The sequence below is a fragment of the Gopherus evgoodei genome, chromosome 12 (genome assembly GCF_007399415.2).
Source record: "Gopherus evgoodei ecotype Sinaloan lineage chromosome 12, rGopEvg1_v1.p, whole genome shotgun sequence".
NCBI lineage: Eukaryota > Metazoa > Chordata > Testudines > Testudinidae > Gopherus > Gopherus evgoodei.
In genome coordinates, this window is record NC_044333.1 from 19584386 (window position 1) to 19610951 (window position 26566).

A 26566-nucleotide genomic window follows, 5' to 3' on the forward strand; every position below is an offset into this window, starting at 1 on the left:
GTTTTTCATAGGAGCCAGCTTTGTTGAGTAGCTGCCCTCATTTACCATGGAAGCCACGAGGGAAAGAAATTATATTTAAAAGCAAATGAACTCAATGAAAAGCCACAAACGTGTGATGGAAGTGTTATGACTCCACCCAGATGCTGAAGCTACTAGTACAAAGAGAATTTGAAATTACTCTGTAGTCCTGTTGGCCAGTGTTATTACAGGGCTCTACCATAAGGAAGGCTGAGATGGGATCTTTATGTATATTTTCATCACACCCTGGTGATATATGGGATAAGGTTAAGAAATAAACAAAGAATATTAGAGCTGACCTTAATGAACTGTGCATAAGATTCTTCCCCAGGTACTGGAGGATTCACTACGATATCCATAGCTGCCTGTCCAGAGACTGGAGGACAGAGGCGAACAGAGAGAAGTTTAACAAGCTGTCCTTTTATGTCTGGATGCAAGTTAATGACCTCCATATAACCCCCTCGGTAACCGCACCTGAGAATGTGGGGGCGGGGAAGAGAGAGACAGAGAAAAAATGAATATAATCTGGAATTTTAATTACTGAAAACAACCCCTCTTTTTCCTCTGAAAACAAGAGAGGAAAAAGAGAAAGCATCCAGCTGAACTTTATATTAATCATGAGCATCTTGCTTTTAGCACAGATACATGTAATCTACATTTTTAGGCATCTTCTTTCGTATTGGGTAAGGTATAATGGTAGCTAATTACCATCAAAGAAAGTATTGGGTGTGACATTTAGACATTAACATATACAGCTTCAATATGAGCTTAGTCTAGCTATTAACATGGATGTTTATTCCTCAGAGTAGAAGTGTACAGCAGAAGCAGAATCCATTTGATCAGGAAGTTGGCATTTCCCTCCCCTGATCCCCCAGAAAAGAAACACACACACATCCACCCCTCTATAAAATCAGGCTGATCCAGGGACTCTTGAATTAGTCAATAGTCCAGAGGTCCATTGTGCCATCCCCGGAAGGCTGCACTCACAACTATTTTAGGACCCTAGTAATGTAGGACTGGGGTGTTGGGATGGGAGGCAGGTCTGTGATAGGTGCTCTTTTTTTTAAAAACTACTCCATTAAATAAAAAGTTTGCAAAACCACTGAGCTAGCCCATAAGTTATACAATGTTCCATATATAAACTCAAGCATTTTCCTTGTTTACTAGTTGTTAGGTAACAGTAACAGAAGATACAAGATGACACTCAGCTCACTATGTGAAAAAATCATCCTGCTTGACAAGAGGTAAGAGGAAGCTATTCTACTAAATACTCTGCAAGAGGTTATACAATAAAGAAATGAAGATGGACATACTCGCCCATGTATCCCTTGGAGGTGGAATGGAAGGATGCTAGCTCCACATTGCTGTAGTATTCTGGTCCCATCTCATACAGAACCTTTTTGAAGGAATGAAACTGACATTCTTCTGAGTAAATGTTATCTTGATAAACCTACACAATCAGAGGAAACATTATGCACTCTGCCCAAATGTGAATAAATGATGGCATATTACACAGAATGTAAGTTGCTGAAGAAAGTTTGGGATGTACTAATGCTTGAAAGCATTAATAAGAGAGAAGTTACAGTTTCTTCAAGCATAACAAATGTACAGCTTATGCTATACTTAATTGAGTAGCCCTTGCAAGAAGAGTATTGAACTTTGATTTTGTATATTATTTCTAAACTTTTATGTTTTTCATCTGTGTACTCAATTCCCAATCCCTACCCCATCCCAGCTCCAGTTTCCTTCTCTTTAATTATCTAAACCAATGGCTAATGTCACCCCATTTTTTGCCGGTCAAAACTAAGATGTTGTTCCAGTTTCTTTCTAGAATTACATCCTTACTGGAGCCACTACCCTTTTCACCTAAATCAAGTCCAGCACACTCATTTTTCAAATTAACTCTTCAGGACTGAGAAGCTGGCTTTTTTGTTCACAACTTTTAGCATGCTCAATGTTAGAAATCAACAATCACCCTTGTTGAGCACAAAGGAAGAGAACCGAGCACCTAGTGCTTCTCCTGCACTGCAGGTGTGTTCACCACAGAAAGGTATGTAGTCTTAATGCTCTACTACCTCATCAGCCAAAAGAAAGAGTTGCTCCTCCCAAGCAAAATGTATAACATCTTCAATGCACTTTCTACTTTGAACCTGACCTATAATTTAAAGTGAGAGAAGAAAAGTTGCAATTCAGGTTAATTAGTAGAGAACATATATACAGTCTTTTAGTCTAGAACCAGGAAGCCTGCTACCTCTTCAATAAGTTGTCCCTCTTAGCTCTTATTTATTTATTTATTTCATTTTTTTAAGATATGGAAGCTGGGACATAAAACTCATTACAATCACTTATACGCTATATATACTCTATACAATATGTTTGGGATGGTGGGTGGGGAGTCTCCAATCACAACTGCTTGAGATATATTGTCTAAATTATAGGAAACAGCGAATTTGTGAGACATTCATTTTTAGACCCCTGTCGACAAGTCAGCTGAGGATAAGACTAATCTTCTTTGGATATGTTCTTCATTGCAGTTTACACATGCTCTTACATGGGTAAGCCCAAAACTCTTCAGCATGCACACACAAAATACTTAAACCTGGGTTTATATGTTTTTGCACCCAGGCTTGATTGCTTAGCTGGTAAATTATCTCAGTAAATTAAAACATGCTTAACTAAGTTTCAGGGTGACAAATTGGTTATATGGTAGGAATCTCTGATTTTATCATTAGAGTCCAGCTATACATGTGCAATGATAAGTCACAAGCAGTTCTAAGCATGTATAGCAAAAAGAAAAAAAAGGGGTGAACAAAATAAATTTTGAAACACTTAAATGAAAACCATTACAAACCAGTGGGATTTCCTGGGTTGATGATGCACAGAACCTTTGGATTACAGTACGCTTTGGCTTCATTCAAGGAACGACGCAGTTCATTCACATCTAGTGCCCAGCAATTCTGTTCATCAAGGTAATAGTTCACCTGGATGGCATCTAGTTCAGATATGGCTGCTGAATACAGGGGGTATTGTGGGATTGGGATCATCACTCCAGTTCGGGATTTCCCTCCTCCTGAGACCAGGATCTTTAGAACAGTCTGGAAAAATGTAGGAATTTAAAGAAGAAAAAAAAACAAACCAGATGACAAATGACAGCACAATTCGCAGTATATTCTGGAACAACTTGCTGTGTGACTTTCTCCCGCTCTATGGGACTCAAAGCCTTAGATAAATTTCAGTTACAGAGGCACAAAGTCACCAGCCTTCATGACAGTGACACTGCTAGTTCTGAATACTGAAGGACATTTATCTTTTAAGTCAAATAACATTTCACACCAACTGTTAGATAGAGAATGCAAGGTGTTTTATAACAAAAATTAGGCAGCATATAACAATGGCCGAACACATCACATAGAGTCCTTTAAAAACAACCAACAGCTGCCCTCTTGCTGTAACTGCCAGCTGAAGTTGAAGGCTTATCACTGGAAAATTCAAACAAGCAACAAGGGTAGTACCGGTATAATCAAATATGGTTATATGCATTTATAGCTGATAACGTTTTATGGAAAAACATGTAATGCTCACACTCCTGTCACACTGCCAAATTGCACAGTCTGGGAAACGGATTACGCTGGATGAATTAATGAAGCTGCTGTAAATCAGAGTACTGTAATACCAAACTGTGCCACAAAATGTCATTTAAAAAAAGTTTTGCAAACTAGCTAAAAAAATAAAAATATGCACTACAGCAAAGCAAATCCACAGAAATCTATCTTCAGCAACCATGCAAAGGATCAACATATACTAGTTACCTAGTAGAGATGGTCTTCATCTAAAGAACAAAAACTGCCTTGGAAACTTTGGGAATACTTTAAAGTGAATTGCTTAATGTAGGAAGGCTGGCTATTGAAGGTGGCCCTTAGTGTGGGTTCCACTGAATCTACGCAACACATGGTTTCCTTAAAGCTCTCCAAGAATTCTCAGTTTGTGGGCTCTGGTTTCTCCAGTGAATAACATTCTCTTCTAAGCTTTAGCGTCTACACATTTTAGGCCTAGTCTACAATGGAAAATTAAGCTGGCTTAACTACATTGCTCAGGAGTGTGAAAAATCCATACCCCTGAGTGGCACAGCTAAGCTAACCTAGCACCCAGTGTATACAGCTACTAGCTACTGTCTCTCATGGAGGTGAGTTATGTACACTGACGGGAAACCCCTCCCTTCAGCAGAAGTAGTGTTTTCACTGAAGCACTACAGCAACACATTTCAAGTACAGCCAAGCCCTTAGTCATGTGCAGCAAAATCTTCTAGCCAAGATGGCTAATGCTAGTCTCCTAAATCAATATTTAGTCACGTAAAATGCTTTAGACGGCCATATAAAGATTTAAGTATCCATGGGCCTGTTTCAGAACTCCAGTCTTTTGCTCACACATAACATTATTGACTTAAATGTAAATCACATCAGAATCAAATGCATGGTGTATGTGAGAGATCAGACATACAATTGTGCAAAGAAGATGAGAATCACGCTCTACAGTCTATATTTCTTAAGGGATATGTCTAATGTACCGCACAGTTTGTATATATTCTGTGCATAAACATGTACACACAAACTTTTAACACCTACAGCAATTCCATCACTAGCCCCTGTGGTAAGGTATATATTATCTGGATCTGCAGGAACTCCTCCATCTCGTCTTTCAATGTACGCTGCAACATCTTCACGGATGCAATTTACACCTTGACTGGCACTGTAAGACCCTGTGAGAAATGGAGAATATGAGCAGATACTCAAATATACACAATCTCCAAACCTTAAATGCCCATCTTTGGGCCGTAACATTCCAAAGTTAAGAATCAGAGAATATCAGGGTTGGAATGGACCTCATGAGGTCATCCAGTCCAATCCCCTGCTCAAAGCAGGACCAATCCCCAAACAGATTTTTGCCCCAAATGGCACCCTCAAGGATTGAACTCAGAACCTGGAGTTTAGCAGACCAGTGCTCAAACCACTGAGCTATCCCTCCCCAAAGTTAGTAGTATATGAGGTAGTTTGGCTGTACAAGAGCTTTATTATTTCCCCAGTACAGCAGTTTTCTATAGTAGAAAATGAGGTGATACATTCACAGTGCTGCAAGAGGAACACAGTCATGGCTGTAAACCTGAAATAAGTATCTCTGAAAGACAAAATAAATATGAAGATATTGGATTGCCAATAGAAATTATCTAACGTTTGCCTTGCCATATGGACAGAAACCCAATTCTTCCCTCTGACAATCGCCCAGCCATTTTATTGAAAGTCACCTAAAGGTCAACCAACTTAATTTTTAAAATGGCCTGCTGTTCAAACAACAAGAGGAAGGAATAGAGGGAACCTGTGTGAATGGAATAATAAAATATATATATATTTTTAAAAACATGCTGAAACTTCAAAGACTTTTAATTTCAGATTACCATGAGACACCACAGAACCATTCTGCCTTCCCATCTAAATTGCTTTTCAGTTATCTGCAGGGGAAGCAGCTAGGTTAACCAAAAGTACAGTGTAAGGTTATGGTACACAAGCTTCTGATGAAGTTTGTAATCACTGCTGTAACTCTCTTAAATAAAGGCAGTTTATTGGGTCCTAAATACACCACGGCTAAGTATGTGCAAAAAATAAACCTGCAACAGACTGAAAGATGAATTCAAGGTATAAGGCCCAGGGCTGATGGAGGCTGAAGTGGTAAGTGCACAGCTAATTTAGCACAATGACATGAAGCTGCAAGACCTTCTTGGCTTTAAGCTGATTGCTGGATGGAGTGGGGTAATTGGACTCGGTTCACCTGAAGGCGTGGTGCAGGTTTCCTTTGAGGATGAGGACTGAAAGGTCACATATGGAATGATCATTTTGTGAAAAGCTTCCCCCAGGAGTAATATGGTGGTTTGGGGTTTGTTTTTTTATAATTTTTCTGTGAGAGTTCATTCAAGAGTATAATGATTATCTGGTTTTACCCACAACACTGCAAACAACATTTTTAACTACCATGTCATTTACACCTGCTCTGAGCACGGTAAATCAACAACTGTTAAAATACCAGCTGCCCTAAAGTTTCCCCTCAATGGTGGCAACAGTGGAAAGTGTTAGTTAGAATGGTTGGCCCAGATAAAGCTGATTTTGAACTGATTTTGAAATACAGTTTGGCCACTTCCATGTTGGACTGCCAAACCTGTTCAAGCAGCCAGTTTTATTATAGCTGTAATTTGAGCACAGTTCCTCAGACCATAAAGGTATGTGTGAAAGGGCCATGTTTACAAAAAATAACAGGAAGAAGCAGCAAAAAAGGAAAACATTGAACCCTCAGCACTATGGCAGGGGCAGCTCCCAGTCAGAAAAATTTAAAAACCTCATTTTAGACAAGCATTTACGTGGGCTAATCAGCTAAGTGAGATTGGTGACTGACGCACTATTCTGAAAACCTACAAATGAATATCAGACTTTGTCTATCTGTGCTGCAGGTTTTTAAATATTTATTGTTATAGTTAATCAGATGGGCAGTTGCTCTTCAATGCACATGATACTATAGAATCACCTTCCAGTCACGAACATACAGAATGTCTGTTTATCCATTGACATTTGTGTAAGTTTTGCAAGCTTAGTCATTTATGTAATTTTAAAATGTTAATGTTCTAAATGATCATTTTGTCTGAAGATTAAGATTGCTGAAAGCAAGAAAGCAATCAGAACCCTGCTTACACTGACCAACTGCAAGTACTTTGAAAATACGCTTATTCTGGGAAAAGATTCCTACACAGAGTCTATAAATTTTTCAAAGATCATCCATACTCTGTGAAACTAAAAGAATTTCACATTCAGGTTGCACAGGCTAATAGACCTAACATGGGACTGATATCAGGAGACAAATTCTAATCCTGGTACTACCACTGATGTGATTTTGGCCAAGATTTTGTCATGGATATTTTTGGTAAAAGTCATGGGCAGGTCATAGGTAATAAAGAAAACTTCATGGAAACTGTGACCTGTCCGTGACTTTTACTAAAAATATCTGTGACATAATGGAGATCTGCAGGTCTCCACGCCGCCTGCAGCAGGGCAGCTACGCAGAGTCTGGGAGCTCTGGGGGCTCTCACTATGGGTTGGGTGTCGGAGCCCCAAAGTCCTTACTGCCCACAACTGGGAGCTGCGGGGGCCCCACCACCTACAGCAGCTGGAAGCCATGGGATACCTCTGCTGCTTGCAGCTCCCAGGGTCCCTCCTGCTGCCTGCAGTGGCCAGGAGCTGTGGGGTAACCCCACCGCCTGCAGCAGCCGGGAGCTGCGGGGTACCCCTGCTGTCGGCAGCTCTGGGTGCCCACAGTGGCCCAGAACTTGGGACTTTCCCTGCAGCCCATGATGGCCGGGAGCTGCTGGGTTCCCCCGCCACTCGTGGCAGCTGGGAATCTGTGGGCTGCCCCTGCCACCGCCTCCCTGCTCCCACGGGCAGTGGGGTACCCTGCAGCTCCTGACCACCGCAGACTGAAGTCACGGAGGTCTCTAGAAATCACAGATTCTGTGACTTCCACTGACCTCCATTACTAAACACCTATGAGCCACAGAACAAAACATTTCCCCAGCTTGTAGTTTAGGCATAGGCATGTTGTACAAAAAGTTTAGTTTAATCCACGGACAGAATCATATTATTTTTCATAGCATGGCTCACTATTTAACAGAGATCACAAGAGACCCCTAATAGGAAAGAACTCAAGTATTTTTATTTTTTAATGCAATGTAGCAGCTGGAAGAGAAGAGAGCCGGCACCATGTGTCCACACTCTTCTCCATGAACCACCAGGAACTGCTCAACAGACCAGGGTGGGAGTCCCTGGTTTAGTAAATGGGATTATAACAAATTCCATAAAACATAAAAACAGTAAGCAAAAAAATCTGTTAAATTGAACTAGGAGAGGAGTTCAGAAGACCACATAAAAACCAACACAAAAAAAGATGAAAGTATGAACTACAGGTAAACAAGAAGACAAAAATGAAAGCTGAATTGACACTGGATGAACAGTTTGACATTCTTTGAATGTGCCTGACTGCTAACCAAACCACTAATTATATTCTATTTTATAGCACCTACTACAATAGCAATGAGGCACTGCAATCACAAATATTAAGAGACACATCAGTTACTCTAATATGTACTTTGAAATGACACCCTTAGTCTCTTTTCAGGTCTGTCAGATTCTTCAGATTCTGTGCAACACCCTCTGGCTAGAGCACTATATTTAGAATAGTAACTCAAAAATGACTTCCCAGATACAAGCAGCGGGCTGAGCTGCTGGATGGCCAAAAATGAACTGGCCCACTGAGTAGGTAAAGGTTGGTTTTAGGGCTGTCAAGCGATTAAAAAATTAATTGTGATTAATTGTGCAATTAATTGCACTCTTAAACAATAATAGAATACCATTTATTTAAATATTTTGGGTGTTTTCTACATTTTCAAATATATTGATATAAATTACAAACACAGAATACAAAGTGTACAGGGCTCACTTCATTTTTTATTACAAATATTTGCACTGTAAAAAAATAAGAAATAGGATTTTTCAATTCACCTAATACCAGTACTGTAGTGCAATCTCTTTACCATGAAAGTTGAACTGTACAAATGTAGAATTATGTACAAAAAAAAACCTGCATTCAAAAATAATACAATGTAAAACTTTAGAGCCTACCAATCCACTCAGTTCTACTTCAGCTAGTCGCTCAGAGAAACAAGTTCGGTTACAATTTGCAAGAGATAATGCTTTCTGCTTCTTGTTTACAGTATCACCTGAAAGTAAGAATAGGCATTCGCATGGCACGGTGGTAGCTGGCATTGCAAGATATTTACGTGCCAGATGTGCTAAACATTGATATGTCCCTTCATGCTTCAACCACCATTCCAGAGGACATGCGTCCATGCCGATGATGGGTTCTTCTTGACAACAATCCACACCAGAGAAGACCAATGCATGTTCATTTTTATCACCTGAGTCAGATGCCACCAGCAGAAGGTTGATTTTCTTTTTTGGTGATTCGGGTTCTGTAGTTTCCGCACTGGAGTCTTGCTCTTTTCAGATTTCTGAAACCATGCTCCACATGTCATCTCTCTGAGATTTTGGATGGCACTTCAGATTCTTAAGCCTTGGGTCAAGTGCTGTAGCTATTTTTTAAAATCCCACATTAGTACCTTTGCATTTTGTCAAATCTACTGTGAAAGTGTTCTTAAAATGAACAACATGCTGGGTCATCATCTGAGACTGCTATAACATGAAATGTATGGCAGAATGCAGGTAAAACAGAACAGGAGACATACTCATAGACTCAGACTCTAGGACAAGGGACCTCGAGAGGTCATCAAGTCCAGTCCCCTGCCTTCATGGCAGGACCAAATACTGTCTAGACCATCTCTGATAGACATTTATCTAACCTACTCTTATATATCTCCAGAGATGGAGATTCCACAACTTCCCTAGGCAATCTATTCCAGAGTTTAACTACCCTGACAGTTAGGAACTTTTTCCTAATGTCCAACCTAAATCTCCCTTGCTGCAGTTTAAGCCCATTGCTTCTTGTTCTATCATTGGAGGCTAAGGTGAACAAGTTTTCTCCCTCCTCCTGATGACACCCTTTTAGATACCTGAAAACTGCTATCAGGTCCCCTCTCAGTCTTCTCTTTTCCAAACTAACAAACCCAATTCCTTCAGCCTTCCTTCATAGGTCATGTTCTCAAGACCTTTAATCATTCTTGTTGCTCTTCTCTGGACCCTCTCCAATTTCTCCACATCTTTCTTGAAATGCGGTGCCCAGAACAGGACACAATACTCCAGTTGAGGCCTAACCAGCGCAGAGTAAAGCGGAAGAATGACTTCTCGTGTCTTGTTTACAACACACCTGTTAATGCATCCCAGAATCACGTTTGCTTTTTTTGCAACAGTATCACACTGTTGACTCATATTAAGCTTGTGGTCCACTATGACCCCTAGATTTCTTTCTGCCATACTCCTTCCTAGACAGTCTCTTCCCATTCTGTATGCGTGAAACTGATTGTTCCTTCCTAAGTGGAGCACTTTGCATTTATCTTTATTGAACTTCATCCTGTTTACCTCAGACCATTTCTCCAATTTGTCCAGATCATTTTGAATTTTGACCCTGTCCTCCAAAGCAGTTGCAATCCCTCCCAGTTTGGTATCGTCCGCAAACTTAATAAGCGTACTTTCTATGCCAACATCTAAATAGTTGATGAAGATATTGAACAGAGCCGGTCCCAAAACAGACCCCTGCGGAACCCCACTTGTTATACCTTTCCAGCAGGATTGGGAGCCATTAATAACTACTCTCTGAGTACGGTTATCCAGCCAGTTATGCACCCACCTTATAGTAGCCCCATCTAAATTGTACTTTCCTAGTTTATCTATAAGAATATCATGCGAGACCGTATCAAATGCCTTACTAAAGTCTAGGTAAATCACATCCACCACTTCTCCCTTATCCACAAGGCTCGTTATCCTATCAAAGAATGCTATCAGATTAGTTTGACACGATTTGTTCTTTACAAATCCATGCTGGCTATTCCCTATCACCTTACCACCTTCCATACAATTCTCCCCCAAGGAGTTCAGTCACAAATTTAATTAACACTTCTTTTTTTTTTTTAACGAGCATCATCAGCATGGAAGCATGTCCTCTGGAATGTTGGCCAAACCATGAAGGGGCATACGAACCTTTAGCATATTTGGCATGTAAATACTTTGCAACGCTGGCTACAAAAGTGCCATGCAAACAACTATTCTCACTTTCAGGTGACATTGTAAATAAGCAGGCAGCAGTATCTCCTGTAAATGTAAAGAAACTTGTTTGTCTCAGCGATTGGCTGAAGTAGGACTTAGTGGACTTGTAGGGGCTAAAGTTTTACATTGTTTTGTTTTTGAGTGAAGTTATGTAAACAAAAATTTTCTACATTTGTAAGTTACACTTTCATGACAGATTGCTCTATAGTACTTGTATGAGGTGAATTGAAAGATACTATTTCTTTTATCATTTTTACAGTGCAAATATTTGTAATAAAAAATATTAAGTGAGCACTATACACTTTGTATTCTGTGTTGTAATAGAAATCAATATATTTGAAAAATGTAGAAAAACATCCAAAAGTTATTTAATAAATTTCAATTGGTATTCTATCGTTTAACAGTGCGATTAATTTTTTTTAGATAATCGTGGGAGTTAACTGTGATTAATCGACAGCCCAAGTTGTTTTTATTTATTTCTATATTGTATATATGCACATGGGCCTTTGGGAGGGACACGAGGCTCAAGATAACTGTTTTTGAGCCTCAACATGTTCTTTTAGGGCACTTTGTCTTGTAAACATGGTAGATTTCAGCTGTCACAAGAATGACTATAAGGACAATGGTAGAATACATTTTACAACCAGGTGTATGTGCAATTTATATACCTTAGACCAGGGGCTCTCAAACTTTTTTCCAAAAGGCATTGTGCCACACTATTAACAGCTCTTGAGGAAAATTATTAATTTTAATTATTACATACAAACTATCACACAGTAAATAAATAACGTACATTTTCTTTTCATTTTAATGTAAATAATCATAATTCTAGAAATCCCTAGCAATATGCACTCAAAGAAATGCTTCAAGATCTTTGAAACCAAACAAATTGGCTGGAGAATGCAGTTGCACTGGTGGCCCACCTTGGGCCACAGCCCACAGTTTGGGAACCTCTGCCTTAGACAAATGAACAGAATATGGGTCATTTTTCTGAGTGCCCATATACAATGATAATGGGCTATCCAGAAATGTGTATATAATAACCATCTTGCTGAGAAGTTTGCTTACTGCTTGTCCTCTCAACAGCATGCACCAGTAGTTGCCTACCATCTTCTGCGTCAACCCCATCTTGTTAGTAGAGAATCTTGTAAACACTCCGTGTTCACAATTCCATGGACCACTTCCCTCCCCACCCAAGTACATCTAATGACATCCTTTCTAAAAGGCCCATCACTACACAAGTTTAAGATATTAAAACAGAAAATATCAGACCTATAATTAAAAACAATTGATACTAGATAAAAATCTTACCTAAGCTATTCCCTCCACACCCCTGCAAGATCCGTCTGGCTCTCTTCTTAGAGTCTTCTGGGAAGCTTGGGCTGTCCAACAGGTTTGGGTATGTACAAAGTGCAACCACCTACAGTACCAAGAAAAACTTCGTAAACTGACTATTGCTATCAGTTGCTCCATGCCACTGATTGGTTATTTTTAAGTTGTTAATATGCAAGTTAGCTCCTTTGAGATGGAGGATATTAAAAGATTAGGTCTCAAACTATTTAAAAAAAAATATTCCCCCCTCCCTCCCAAAAAACATAAAAAGCGTAAATATTTGTCATCAGAGTTTGGAACCTAATTACTAATGCTGAGAGCAGCAAATGCCTTTTTCTTATTTGTATTACAGTTGATTGAGATTGGGGCCCCACTGGGCTAAGCACTGTACAACCATATAGCAAGAGATCATTCCTGCCCTGAAAAACGTACATTCTCAACAGAAAAAGGGCTAAATAATTTGTTATTTCTAGCACCATTTTACAGATGAGGATAAGACGACTTGCCCAAGGTCACCCAGGAAATCTGTGGAAAAAATGGGAAATGAACCCCGGTCTCCCGAGTCCCAGCCTAGTCATACTTCTCTGAAATAACCTTTGCAGTTTTTATTTTACTAATTTGAATTGCTAAAAGGTATTTAAATAAGAAATGAAGGGAGAGCAGAGGGTAGAAGTGGAACTATGCTCTAAAGGAAATAAACTATGATGAAGATATTTAAGCCACAGTGAGGGAAATCAAGTGGTCCCTACTGAGAGCAGCTTTAATTTGTCTCAATTTCTATCCTCGTTTTCCATGCATTCACCAGGATGACATGGATAGGCCATAGTAGCCTTCCTGGTCAGCGATGATAGCAGAATTAATGCATGTATGTATATCACAAGGAGAAGAGATCCCTGAATTCAGAGCTAAGTTATTTGATGTTTTAGTTGATGAGAGTTAATTTGTTATAATGAGTTGTAGTCCTTTATTATCTTTATGAAAGATAATGGAGTTTGCTAAATGACTTAAAAAATATATACATTTAGAAAATGGTGAGCTGCACTGTATTTATCGTTTGTGTTTGTACAAAGTGTAGTACAATGTGGCCCCAATCCTGATTGGGACCTTTGAGTGATGCCATAATATTAATAAATAAAATGCAATTTGAGGATTTAACACATGTAAGTGCATAAAATGTTAATTGAGAACGTACTTGTAGCTACAAGTCTTTAATTGTTCTTGCTTTGGTATAGTTTCTACAATAGAAATCATGCCTGAATGCTAAACACATTCTTCAAAACTAGCCTAGAGCTGTTACGATATTAAGGTCCTTAAAAGATGCATGCAACCCAATTTACGCATGCAAATACCCTTGTGCACACTTAGATTAACTATTTGTGAACAGAGGTCTGCTATGCATTTAACTCCCCACGTGCATATACAAATACTTGAGCCGCAGGCTCAGAAGTGGTATTTGAACACACAAATCAGGCACATGCAATTGAGTGTGTACAACTGTTTGTACACACCTTTGAAAAGTCAGGCCCTAAAAGGACACTGTTGGATTAAAAACAGTCTATTTTCTCCTTACCTATATTATCAATAACTAGTTTTCTGGCAGAGGATGTGCACAAAGGGCCAGGAGAGGGCATGCCAGGAGGTGAACATTTCAGGGGTGTAAAAGAGGGAGAATACTGTAGGCAAACTATTGGAGTTTTGATGGTAGAGGCACTACTGGAAAAGCTGAACTGGCAGCTCCATGTATCACATCCCATGAATGAATGGAAGCAACTTCCATTCACACAAGCAAACAAGTAACTAAGCATGAAACATGCAGAGGCTATACAGCACAACGGGTAACATAGTGAAAAAACAATTGAATAGTTTTGTTTTAGTCATATTGGGGGAATCAAGTGTTTAGCTACAACAAATTTCTCTAGCAAACCATGTCTGAAATTTTGTGATATTCTATAGAGGAAACAAAATTAGAAACAATATTATTTTATAAAATGATTACCTGACGAAGGAAAGTGATGGGCTGCTGTCCCATTGCATGTGCATCACCAATGTTGGCCTTAATGACCTCAGTAAAAGGCTTTTTGATTCCCTGAAGTGAGACAATGCACTGTTAGTTCTAAAGTACACCAAGTTTTTCTATATACCGTTTATTTTACCCTTAACTGTATTGATTTAAAAACAGCTATAATTAAAGCAGTACAACCCCAGAGTGTTGACACAGTTATACTGGTGTAAAGGTGATTATATTGGTATAGCTTATTTATATCTTATTTATTATAATGCAATAACAATAATTAGTAATATATAACTTTTCCACTGCATTTTTCATCAACAGATCTCACAGCACTTTACAAAAGAAATACACGACACATTTTCAAAGCATGGCCTCTGGTTTTATCCACCACACATTTGCAATACAAAAGATGGATTTGAATGTATGTGTGTGTGTAGTTCTGGGCACAGACTCAAAGAAAAAAAGATGGACTTTGAGGTCCTTGGAAAAATGTTCCCTCTTTCCCCGCTAATAATAAAGTATTATTATTATTATTATTATTTAGCTAGAACAGAGGTTGTGCTTAAAGAAAGATGTCCCTAACCTGCTGTGACTCTATGAGTCCTTCAATACCAGCTGGCAGAGGGTACACCACACCATAACTCCCATTAGGCTGGACACATGCATTGAACCAAGACCTTATTGTCATAAAAGGTGTTATGTAAGGTATCATATGAAAACCAGGAATATGCAGGTCATTAGTATTATTGCATAATGTATGTACAGGTGATGTATAAAGAATTATAAACGTGTGCTGAAAATTTGTTAAAAGATACTCTGCAAACAATGCATAAACCCAGCCTGTCCTAGACAAAGGAATGTTATTTTGCCTCTTTTCCTGTGGCTACAATGTAAATTGAGCCAGGAAATATCTCAGAGGATAATGAAAGATACATCTGCATAGAAGGAAAACAAAGTCAGAGATAAATGAGCAGGAAAAACCATTTTAATAATCACGATGGAAGATGGAGCCTGCACCCATAGGAAAACTTCCTGGCTCTTGAAATGGAGACAGTAGACTTTGGGAAGTATAAACAAACGCAAAGAGCCATGTTAGCATCTATCGTCTATGGCAGTGTTTCCCAAACTTTAACAAACTGTGAACCCCTTTCACTAAAATGTCAATCTCGCGATCCCCCTCCTAAAAATGAATATTTCCAAAGACCTTATCCTTTACCTGAGTATAAATTATAAAACCAATGATCTTGGAAATATACAATTTGTTTTTATGCATGTTTATTATATACTATTTATTATTATTTATCATTACAGTATTTTTATTACATTATGAAAATGGCAACACTCTTCCAAGGTCTCACTTTCATCACTTGTATCACTTTGAATAAATCTGTTATAAGACAAGGCTCCTATGTTTCATCAAGGAGTATCAGATGTGAAACAGCATGAAGGTATTTAAAAAGCCAATTCAAAGAGTTCCTCCTACGCAAGCATTCAGTTCTTGAGCAGTCCAGGCAAACGATGCACGTTACAACAAAGCTTAAACTTGTTCATAATAATTTTAAAAACAATACTAGCTGCCTATTTAATTTTAAAAATAGCAAAAAATATCCACCTCCCTTTCTATGTTTTATAAGGAGTCTTGAAGTTTAAATCTCCTCAGTGTGATAGATATGCTTGCTTTGATCTGCTTAGCTCTTGGAAGTCCAGGGGCTCCAGGCTGCTGGCCCCGTGCTGCCCAGGGTCCCTAGAGACAGCTCTGTCTGCCATTAGGGTTAGGGAATTCCCCCTCCTCCCCCCAAGAACCCCCATAACATTTTGTGAACCTCCTGGGGTTCCTGAACACCAGTTTGGGAACCACTGGTCTAGGGGACAAAGAGGAAGTGATGCCCATTGAGCTCATGAAAAGTGGATCCTCTTGGCCTGAAAACCAAGAGTAGCTGGAACTGAGAAACCTGTTTAGACAAAGATTGCAACGTGCTGAAGTTAAGTTTTAGTCACTAAAAAGCATGTTTTGTTTTGTTTTACTTTAAACCATATCCGTGTCTTTTATTCTTACTTATCACCGGGGTACTAGAAATCCGTTTGCGACAGAAAAACAAGAAATTTGTGTTTTTATAGAGAATCTTTAGTTTTTATATGTTGTGAAAAAATAAAAACATATATTAACTAGTAACTAAATTTTACTAAAAGTTCCAGTGTTACTTATACAATGTCCGTAATCTCTCCCTCTTGTGGCTGATTTTTGACTGCGCTTTAATTTAGATAGCTAGACATACTCCAATAAACTGCTTCTGGCATACAGAGGTTATTTAATCGCGTACAGGGATTCATGTTTTCATGCAACTCATTTTTCACTTCAGCCTCCAGACGTGGGTAATTAAAGTTATGAAAAGATGCTGAAAATGTTTTTAAAAAATGACCCCATAAGACAATGTCACTAAGTTTGGCAAGGACATATTTCATATTGATGGTAGGCTTCTAACCTGCTTAAAAATTTTAAATATAACAATCAAACATTTTATTCTACTGATATCTCTATATATTGTGACTAAGGAAACTAAAGTTCAGCTTTTTATTTTAACTGCAGAAAAACATAGATTTTTATGTTTTTTTATTCGAGAATTTTGGAGTTTTTTTATCACAGAAAACTAGGATCCCTGCTTACCATATAAATATCTGTTTTTTGTTAATAAACATATTCTTGTTTTATTACAAAACTATCTCAGTTCTGTGTATCAAACTGAAAGGCGAAGTCCTCAGCTAAATTAACAGAATATGTGATCGGTCTCTGTGGAGGCAATAAACTTAACTTCTCCTGAGGGTCCAGTAAGAGAGACTGGACATTGCAGAGGAGATAGTTTTGGGGAGACTCAGGACTGGAAAGGCCGTTGGTCTCAAGCTAAGGAATAACCAGGCTGGTGGAAGCCAGGATGAGGCCACTGTACTCTGAGCATGGTATCAGGGCTCTGAGCCAATATGGCAAGTACACAAGCACCTGGGGTCACATGGCAGAAGGTGACACAACCTCTTACTGGTTTGGGTGACCCCCCCATAGTGTTACACTTGCATAAAGAGTAACAAACTCTAGAAAAAAAATGTTTCAGCACATATTTGAAGTCATTACATACCAGTTTAGGAAGAGTTTAGAAACAGTTTACAAGTAATTTTAGGCCTGGTCTACACAGGTGTTGACCCGAGTTTAAAGAAGCATGCTGCCAACAATGCCTAGAAATTAAAGAGAACCTTTCCTGCCTTATGAAACAGAATTTAGCAATAGTTGCTAGATTCTATTATGGCCCAACTGAATTTTAGATAAAGTTTGATCTAGCTTCTGTTGACAGGGCTAAACCATGGTGAAATCAAGTTTAAATGGTGGCCTTGGTAGACACCAAGGCTACAATGCACTTTTAAAATGGATTTCATGTCCATCTGGCCCCTGTCCACACTAGCCAGCTCAATCATGAGCCCATCACACACTTCTTACTCGAAAAGTTTTGTCTGAGTAAGCAGTGAAGCATAAGGTCATAATCAGAACCCCTCTCAGCCACAGCCAGCTTTAAACAGGTCTCATAAAGCAGTGTTATAACTCAGCTGAAAGCCCCACTGTAGACTGAGCCTTTGGGTTCAGAGAGTTTTGATTCTATGACAGCTTTGTTTGCAGTGGCATACTGCAAATGGCCAGAGACAAGCGGTCCAATACACCAGAACACAGTTTTGTGGTAAGGTAATGAAAATCTTAAATTGCACATAATCACATGAATTATTCACCCTGCCCCAAAGCAACAAAAGTCTTACACCCCTGCCCCATAATATTATCTCAGGTAAAAAAATAGTTATAGAACCTGCTGGCGGGCCATGGGGAAAGAGAAGCCAGTCAGGAAACGTCAGCAGATGATGCAATAAAGACCATAATGCCCCTATCTACCTAGAGATCCTCCATAACAAGGCCCTTATACATTTCTGGCCATTCTGTAACTTATTTCCCACCCCCTCTTCCTCTCCAGACTGGACCTGAAACTACATCTGTGAGGTGGGCAGTATGAAAGGAGAGTATTTGGGGTCAGCAGTTGTGGAGCAGATTGGTTGGGGTAACTGAACAGGAGAGAGGGAAGGGAGGGGAAGCAGGATGACAAGCAAAATAAAAAACAGGAAATAAATGTAAACAAGTTTAGTTCTTTTGATTGTTTGTTTGTTTATGCACTGTCTGCCTAATTAATGTTTGTGTCTTGTCTAGTTAGACTGCAAGCTCTATGGCTAGAAAATGTGTCATACTACATTACGTGTTTGCACAGATAGTAGGACAGTGCGGCCATGTGGGGATTTTAGATGTTAACTAGCGTAAATGTTAATAGTAAAAACACTAGCATTTAAAATGTTTTATCTGTGAAATCTAAACAACTGGCTGTTTTTTGTAGCCATACTTCTCCTATGACAGTGGTTCTCAAACTGGTGTACTGGTGACCCCTTTCACATAGCAAGCCTCTAAGTGCAACCCTCCTTATAAATTAAAAACACTTTTTTATATATTTAACACCATTATAAATGCTGGAGGCAAAGTAGGGTTTAGGGTGGAGACTGACAGCTTGCAACCCTCCCATGTAATAACCTTGTGACCCCTATGGGGATCCCAACCCCCGTTTGAGAACCCCTGTCCTATGAGGAATTCAATCTATTATGAGAATAGAGGGAAAGCACTTGAACCTTAACTTGTAAATCAGAGTCAGAGCTCTCTTTAAAAGGAAAAAAAAGAATAGAGGAAAAAAAGCTTTAAGTGCACTGGTTTGTAGGACCAGGCAATGCAACTGTCTTCTTTTGTCTGCATCAAGTGTTATGAACAGGACTTACGTTACTGTTACATTTCTTTATCAAGAAGTCAGTGGGCATTAACATAGAGACTGGATGTGGTGAAGGTAACAAGGGTCGCCATGGGACTAAGATCTTAGTCAATTTCTGTTACTGCAGTTAATGCCATTCAGAGACAGGCAAATGATAACATTCAAGCTTCCTTTGAAATGGAGCAGGTAGAGAAGCAAGACGCAGCTGAAGGTCTTACCTCACCCTGACTCGATAGACTCAAAGGCCATGTCTACACTTACAGTTTTGCAGCACTGGTAGTTACAGCTGTGTTCGTACAGCTGTGTAGGGCCAGCGCTGCAGTGTGGCCACACTGACAGCTACCAGCGCTGCAGTGTGGCCACATTTGCAGCACTTGCAGTGCTGTTGGGAGTGGTGCATTGTGGGCAGCTATCCCAGCATTCAAGTGGCTGCAACGTGCTTTTCAAAAGAGGGGGGTGGGGTGGAATGTGACAGGGAGCGTGGAGGAGACAGACAGAATGGATTTTTGGAGTTGACACTGTTCTCAGCTCCCTGCCTTACAAGTTCTAAGGACTGGAAGACGCACAGTGCCTACCTTCAATCATTTTAAAAGTTCTAACTCCCTTCCCCCACTCCTCTCTCATTCACTAAATGCAAATTATGTACTTATAAATACCCGTCAGACCAGATAAGCAACTGCTCAACATGGACTTCCCCCTCCCCCTCTGCCGTGTGAGCGTGCTGTTTCTCTCTTCAAGCAAACAGCTGTGAACATTCCAAAGTAATTCCCCTGCCTGCCTCCGCTCGCTCAGCAAACAGGAGCTGTGTTTGTTTTTTAAATAAGCAGTTTGGCTGAACTCCGAGCTCTCCCTTTCTTCCGGTTTGTTGTGGACAGGAATTCTGGGATACTTCCTTATACCCTGGAGGTCAATAAAAGCGCTAGTGGGCATCCACACTTGCTGACCAGCGCTGGATCACCAGCACTGGAATCCCTACACCCGAGGCTCGACCGGGTGTACAGCCAGCGCTGCAACCAGGGAGTTGCAGCGCTGGCCGTGCTTTGCAAGTGTGGCCACATCCTAAGTTGCAGCGCTGTAACCCCCCCACCAGCGCTGCAACTCTCTAGTGTAGCCATGGCCAAAGAATGTGTTTTTCAAAACTTTAAGCCAATACAATTTAAAAGACACACCCTTTTTGCTTGTCAAGACGGAGCCTTCTGGATTTACACAAGAGAAGTGATTGGAATGAATTACAGATCCTTCATAATTCAAAATCTGATTTTTAGGGTTCAATAATTTTACTGGACCTGAATTACATCCTTTCCTGCTCCCCAGCATCAAGTACCATTTCTGACTAATAAAATAATGGATTGGGAATATGTTGCTTTCTTCAAATAAGCTGGAGATCCACAGAGAACAAAGGCCATTTTCATTTGATTTTAAGTTTAAAATTACAAACGTAAAGGCACAAAGAAGTGGCCAAAATCAGCTCTGGAGAATGTAGCCAAAACTCCTATTGACGTAACGGCAGTTGCTCTTGCTTACAACAAGGCTGGATTTGGTTCACCGTGTAAGAGTTGGAATTTTGCCTTAGAGTAAGACACTATATTATGCTTGTTTTGAGATGTAAAACACAGTTCAAAGGGACCACATAACAGTTCCCCAGCCATATATTAACAAAACTGGAACAGAAACATCTTGACAAACAAGACAAATTACCAACATAAACAAGTCATGCAGCTTGTCACTTTTCATCCATAAATGCTACAGCATTCTTTGGTTTAAAAAAAAAAAAAAAGGAGGTATACAGAAGCCACTTCTTCATTCTTCAGTGAAATGCAAGAGACAAGCCTTTCCGCACGTAAAGCAGGGCTCCCAGGTTAGACTGTAAAGGGAGGGAGGAAGGGAGGGTTAGTTTAATGGGGTCTAGCCAACCTCATAGCATTTAAGAGCCTGAATTGCAGAAAAGTAAATCTATTTCCTGCTTCTTAAATCTAGGCTATGACTTCCCTGCCAAAAAGTGTATGGGGGAGTTGGTTTGGGTTTTTTTAAAAGCACAAAAATTATCTCATTGTAAAATCCCAGTAGAGACAAGGTACCTGTAGTTTTTACCGTGCAGTAGCTAGACAAGGTCAACACTATACCTTCCCCTGCTCATGACTGACCTCGCCCAACTTACTTCATGGTAAAACTACAATGCCTTGTCTCCACTGGGATTTTACAGCTGGATGGCTAATGCACATTAGTCATCCCACAGTAGAAACCTACCTTTCTTTAGCAGTAAAGATAGAGCCCTAGTTAGTTAACCAACAAGAGGCATCAATTCCTTGGAACCCTGTCTGCCACATATGCCCTCACCTTTCCTCACTCTGGAGTTAACATAGCTGTGGAAACCTGTCAGAGGAATGTAGGAAAGAGGAATAAATTTATGCATAACACAACTGCAATCTTTTCCATTTCTCCTTCAAGGTGTCCTCCCCCCTACTTTTTTTTTTTTTTTTTAAATGAAGAAAGTGCCAGAAGTTGTGCAAGTCTAGGTCTGGAAATAGATGTTGCATTGACAGCTCTGTATACTGAAAAAGTATTTTGTGGGAGGGGGAAAAGAGGCGGGTGCAAGGGGAGATTAAGAGCCAGTGAACACAATAAGCTGTTGTGCAAGTGACCAAGTGCTTCACCTCAGATCTGGGGATGAAAGACTCGCTTTTTAACTCATCTGCTGAGATTGTCAACAAGAGGGATAATTGCAGGGATGGTGGGTTTTGACTGGAACTGGACTGAAGTTATGATAGGCAATAACTTTCAGCTGCTACCTCCTGGGCTAGGTTTCAACTGGCAACCTAGAAACAAAAGGTTCCATCATCCCAGTTAACACTCCCTTTCTCCAGTCTGTGTGTCATCTCCTTTGGAATAGGTTCAGTTTGCCTCTTCTACCCCTGCAGCTCTCCTCCTTTCATTGAAATCCCCACTATCCCTTTAAGAAACCAGATCAGCAAATGCTTCTTATTTTCAGTCTTTGCCCATTATTGTCTGTCTCTCCTTGTTTCACCTTCATCACCATCTCTTTCTCTCTCCTCTCACAGGTCTCAGCTCTCTAGCTGTGCCCACATTAGAGAACCATTTCCTTTTTTAATTCCTTACATAAACCAGGCCTGTCTGTGTTGTGGATTGCACAAATAAGAGGTTACATAATTAATGGGAAGAGAAGACAAAAACATTTCACCACAATTGAACTGTGTACCCCAGAGGCCAAGTACTTTAAAAAAAATGACCTAAAAAGCACCACCCTTAGGCACCTAACTAATAGGAACTTCAAGGCCTGAATTAGCATTCTAATCTTCTGTTATTAAACCAGCTCTCAGGAGCAAAAAAACCTGACCTGCTTACCACAGAGCATGGCTTTGAGTTTGTGTTATGCATGTATAATTCAAGCTGACATGAACTGTAATTGATGGGGAAGCAAAATGAGAAGTCTGGATTCTGACTTGAAATAGCGGTGATGAACCTTAATGTCCCCTGGAGTAGGATGAGGTAACTGGTGGTACTAAGAGCCAGTGGCTAGACTACAAACAACAGGAGTATGTTGCAAAAGATTATTATTTTTATTTAAATGTATCAGCAAGATTCCAGTCAGAGGAATGTCCATGAAAATAAAATTTAAAAAATGTAAGATTTAATTTTTACATTTTTAAATAAAGGAATTATATAATATTCAGTACATGTGATTAGGCCTCCCAGTAAAGAAACTCCTAAATTATAGTGGAATAACTTGGAAAAGATTTGCCATTATATTTAATGAGAAGACTGAATTATTGTGTCTTGTGGATTGCATTCTGCTGACCATATATGGCAATCAAGTATCAGAGGGGTAGGTGTGTTAGTCTGGTGTGTTAGTCTGGATCTGTAAAAAGCAACCAAGAGTCCTATATGGCAGTGTTTATCAGGGCACGTTGTAATTACCCTTGAAAAATAAATTAGAAGTTTTGGAGATTTTTTAAAAAAGTTGCATCTGCTTCTGAAGAATGTTTTTCCACTTAACTATCAAAGCAGAGGAAATAAGTTCTCTGTGCAAATTTTAAAACTAACTGCACACCACATAACATTCTCTTTACTCGTGATTTTACGCAGAAAAACATCAAAAAAGTAATGTTTGCCAAAATCATAAAACAACTCAATTTTCTCATCCTAATCTGCATCAGTTTTCACCAGATTACAGAAAGCAAGATTTCACTACTCCAGTGGTCACCAACCCATCCATCTTGATCGACTGGTCGATCCTGGGGACTCTCCCAATCAATCGCAATCTCCGGCCACCAAAGAACAGTGGGGCTGCCTGCCGCTAAGGCAGGCTCCCTGCCTGCCACAGCTCCACAACACTCTCAGAAGTGGATAGCACGCCCCTGCACACACATACCCCGGGGCGGGGCTGTGGCAGCAAGAGTCTCCAAGCACCGCTTCTGCCTGCAAGCATCACCCCCACAGGTCGGGAATGAGGAACTGTGGCCAATGGGAGCTTTGGGGGTGGTGCCTGCAGAGAGGGGCAGCACGCAGAGCCATGTTCTCCCTGCCCCATCCAGGGGCTGGAGGGGTGTTGGCTCCTTCTGGGAGTGGCATGGGGCCAGGGCACACAGGGAGCCTGCCTTAGCCTCGCTGCACCTCCAACCAAGGTAACTGCTGCCCAGTGGGAGGCTGCATCCCATTGCCCAGCCCTGAGCCCTCTCCCAGAGTCAGTACACCATACGCCCTCCTGCACCCGACCCCCTCTCAGAGCCAGGACCCCATATCTGCTCATGCATCCCAACCCCTTGCCCCCAGCCCTGACCCCCCTCCTAGAGCCAGCACCCCCCACCCCGTCCTGCCTCCCAACGCTCTGACCCAGCCCAGAGCCCCTTCCTACACCCAAACACCCTCCCAGTGCTTGCACTCCTCAACCCCGTGCTCTACCCCAAGCTCCTGCCCCAACCCTGAGCCCCCTCCTAGAGGCCGCACCCCAAACCCCCTCTTGCACCCTAATCCGCTGCCCCAGCCTGGTGAAAGTGAGTGACAGTGGGGGAGAGCGAGCAACAGAGAGAGGGAGGGGTGGAGTGAGCAAGGTAGATCCTTGGTTGCCCTTAAATTCAAAAAATGATCTTGGGAGTAAAAAGGCTGGAGACCACTGCACTACTGTGTTTTCTTATTACATAACATGAGCAGGCAAATGAGGAAGAACAGTTCTCACTGTCTTAATGAGGTCAACAGCTATCTCCTGGGAGATGTTTTTCTACCACTTTCTCCCCCACTCAGGACATATTAGGCTAAACATCAATTTTCATATTAAATTAGCCATCCTGTGTTTGAGTGTGATCAATAAATCATGTCATTGTTGGTTTTTCCTGAATGTCAAATCATATTTCTACATGTTAGTGTCTAAACTGTTTGGTTTTGTACTTTTCCCTAGCTCCAGGACACTGTCAACTCACATTTAGCCTTAAATTAAGCTAGTAAGTCAGAAGAGATGTTTGCATGCAATTTTAAAACCTCAAAAAGGAAAAAAGAAAAAAAAAAAAGTTACCAAACAGTCACACCAATATTTTTAACCCAAACATTACAGCACGTGAAACCTGAAATTAGGACTGTTAAAGTGAAAATTATTTCATTACTGCCATTGTCCAAACAGAGGTAAGTGCAGAAATTAAAACAAATGGCTTAAATAGTGAAGAGTAAAATGAACATAAAATTTTCCACTTGAACCAAAATAAGTTGTTACTGACAATATGAATAAAGAAAATCATTTGTATACAACCTGTGACTTAATTTGACAGTTTCACTTTAGAAGATACTACTGTCAGATTGCATTTTTCAATTCTGACCTGCAGATCTTACCCCTCAAACATATTTCAATCTCCAGGCCCATTCAGTTCTTTGCTTACCATAGGGGTGGGGAACTCATCTTCTATCAGGGGCCATTGACCCACAGGAAAAAAAAGCAGTTGGGAGCCACACAGCCTTGTGGGGGGGTGGGGAGGGGGCAGAGGCTTGGTGCTTCCTCCCAGCAGCTGGGCAAGCAGGTGCTTCCAGCTCCAGCCTCGCGGGGAGGAAGGAGGCGTGGAGGTTCATGGATTCCCTTAGGCTCTGGGACAGGGCAATGGGAGCTGCGGAGCAGGCGGTGGGGGCAGCACGCAGAGCTTCCCTGATCACCCGTCCACCTAGGGGCTGCAGAGACATACTGGCAAGCCGGCGCTCCAGCCTGGTGGGGTGACGGGGGGGGCAAGGCTTGGGGCTTTCAGTCCATGGCGCAGAGACTTGCCGCGGGCCAGACAAAATGAAGCTGCAGGGCAGATGCAGGCTGCGGGCCAGAGTTTCTCCACCCCTGGCCTACAGTCACTGCCAACCTAAACCAGCAGCCCACAGGTGAAAAGCTTTAGGACCCATTACCAATCTCTTGAGCCATGTGGTCCCCATCCCAAACTTTGTTGTTAATCAAGCGTGATTTGGGAACAGGAGCAGGGAAGAAGAAAGGTTGCAAGTGATGCCTATTCAGTCATTAAAAAGAGAATATTTTTTTCTTCAGCCCCTTTGATACATTACCATTAAGGTAAATACAGATGAAACCTGGAGTTTTTTCATAATCGCTCTTCAAAATTATAAATCAAAGGGAACATGTTCTGTGGACTCTTAAGAGATTATGACTTAAAATGTTTTTAATTCATCAGACACTAAAACAAGAATCAGCAACCTTTGGCATGAGGCTCGCCAGGGTAAGCACCCTGGCGGGCTGGGCCGGTTTGTTTACTTGCTGCGTCAGCAGGTTCGGCCGATTGCAGCTCCCACTGGCCACAGTTCGCCGCTCCACGCCAATAGTGGCAGCGGGAAGAGGCACGGGGAGAGAGATGTATCGGCTGCCACTTCCCACTGCCCCCATTGGCCTGGAGCAGCGAACCATGGCCAGTGGGAGCCGCGATCAGCCAAACCTGCAGACACAGCAGGTAAACAAACTGGCCCAGCCCACCAGGATGCTTACCTTCATGGACCGCATGCCAAATTTTGCCGATCCCTGCACTAAAATGTTACTGCTTTTGCACAATTAACAGAATAGCAGTGATGTTGGGTTAATGGTAGAAATCCCATTCTGAAAACCAATGTATATAGGCTTAGGTACGATAACTTACATTTCAGTAGCTAGAATAAGAGAGAAGTTGGGGTTTAAACAAATAACAAGATGGTGAGTTCATGAGAAAGAATCAATGGATGACATAAGCAGAGGAGGGAAATTGGTACTTAATTCCTGAACTGAAATAATATTTTTAATGACTATTCAAAGTTTACAAAGGGGCACTGAAACATTGTCTAAACTAGGGGGAATGTATTTGAGGCTGGGGGACGCACACTGGCAATTGCTGGGAGGTGACAATAAAACAGCATTAAAATAGAGTTCACTGCATTGGGTGCTTCAAATAAGATGGGACACTGCTGTCTCCTTAAAGGTGAGTGACTGCAGACCCTACTGTGGAGTTCAATGGGATAAACTTTAGTCACCCTAGTCTGAAAATGCTTCCTACATATATTGCAAATAAGAGTTCTGGGGTGGTGGCAGTGATGAAACTATC

At 40.8% G+C, this 26566-nt stretch overlaps 1 protein-coding gene across 2 annotated transcripts in view; it reads right to left on the reverse strand.

Annotated features, from left to right (window-relative positions):
• Nucleotides 1–26566, reverse strand: part of GPT2 (glutamic--pyruvic transaminase 2) — a 47108-nt gene that overhangs the window by 6295 nt on the left and 14247 nt on the right. For both annotated transcript variants that reach the window (XM_030581695.1, XM_030581696.1), the window contains 7 exons: nt 14155–14244; nt 12138–12246; nt 4641–4774; nt 2870–3113; nt 2094–2173; nt 1332–1468; nt 318–492 (listed from right to left, as the gene is read on the reverse strand). In XM_030581695.1, the coding sequence (XP_030437555.1) occupies nt 318–492; nt 1332–1468; nt 2094–2173; nt 2870–3113; nt 4641–4774; nt 12138–12246; nt 14155–14244 (969 nt within the window). The remainder of the gene's footprint in view (nt 1–317; nt 493–1331; nt 1469–2093; nt 2174–2869; nt 3114–4640; nt 4775–12137; nt 12247–14154; nt 14245–26566) is intronic.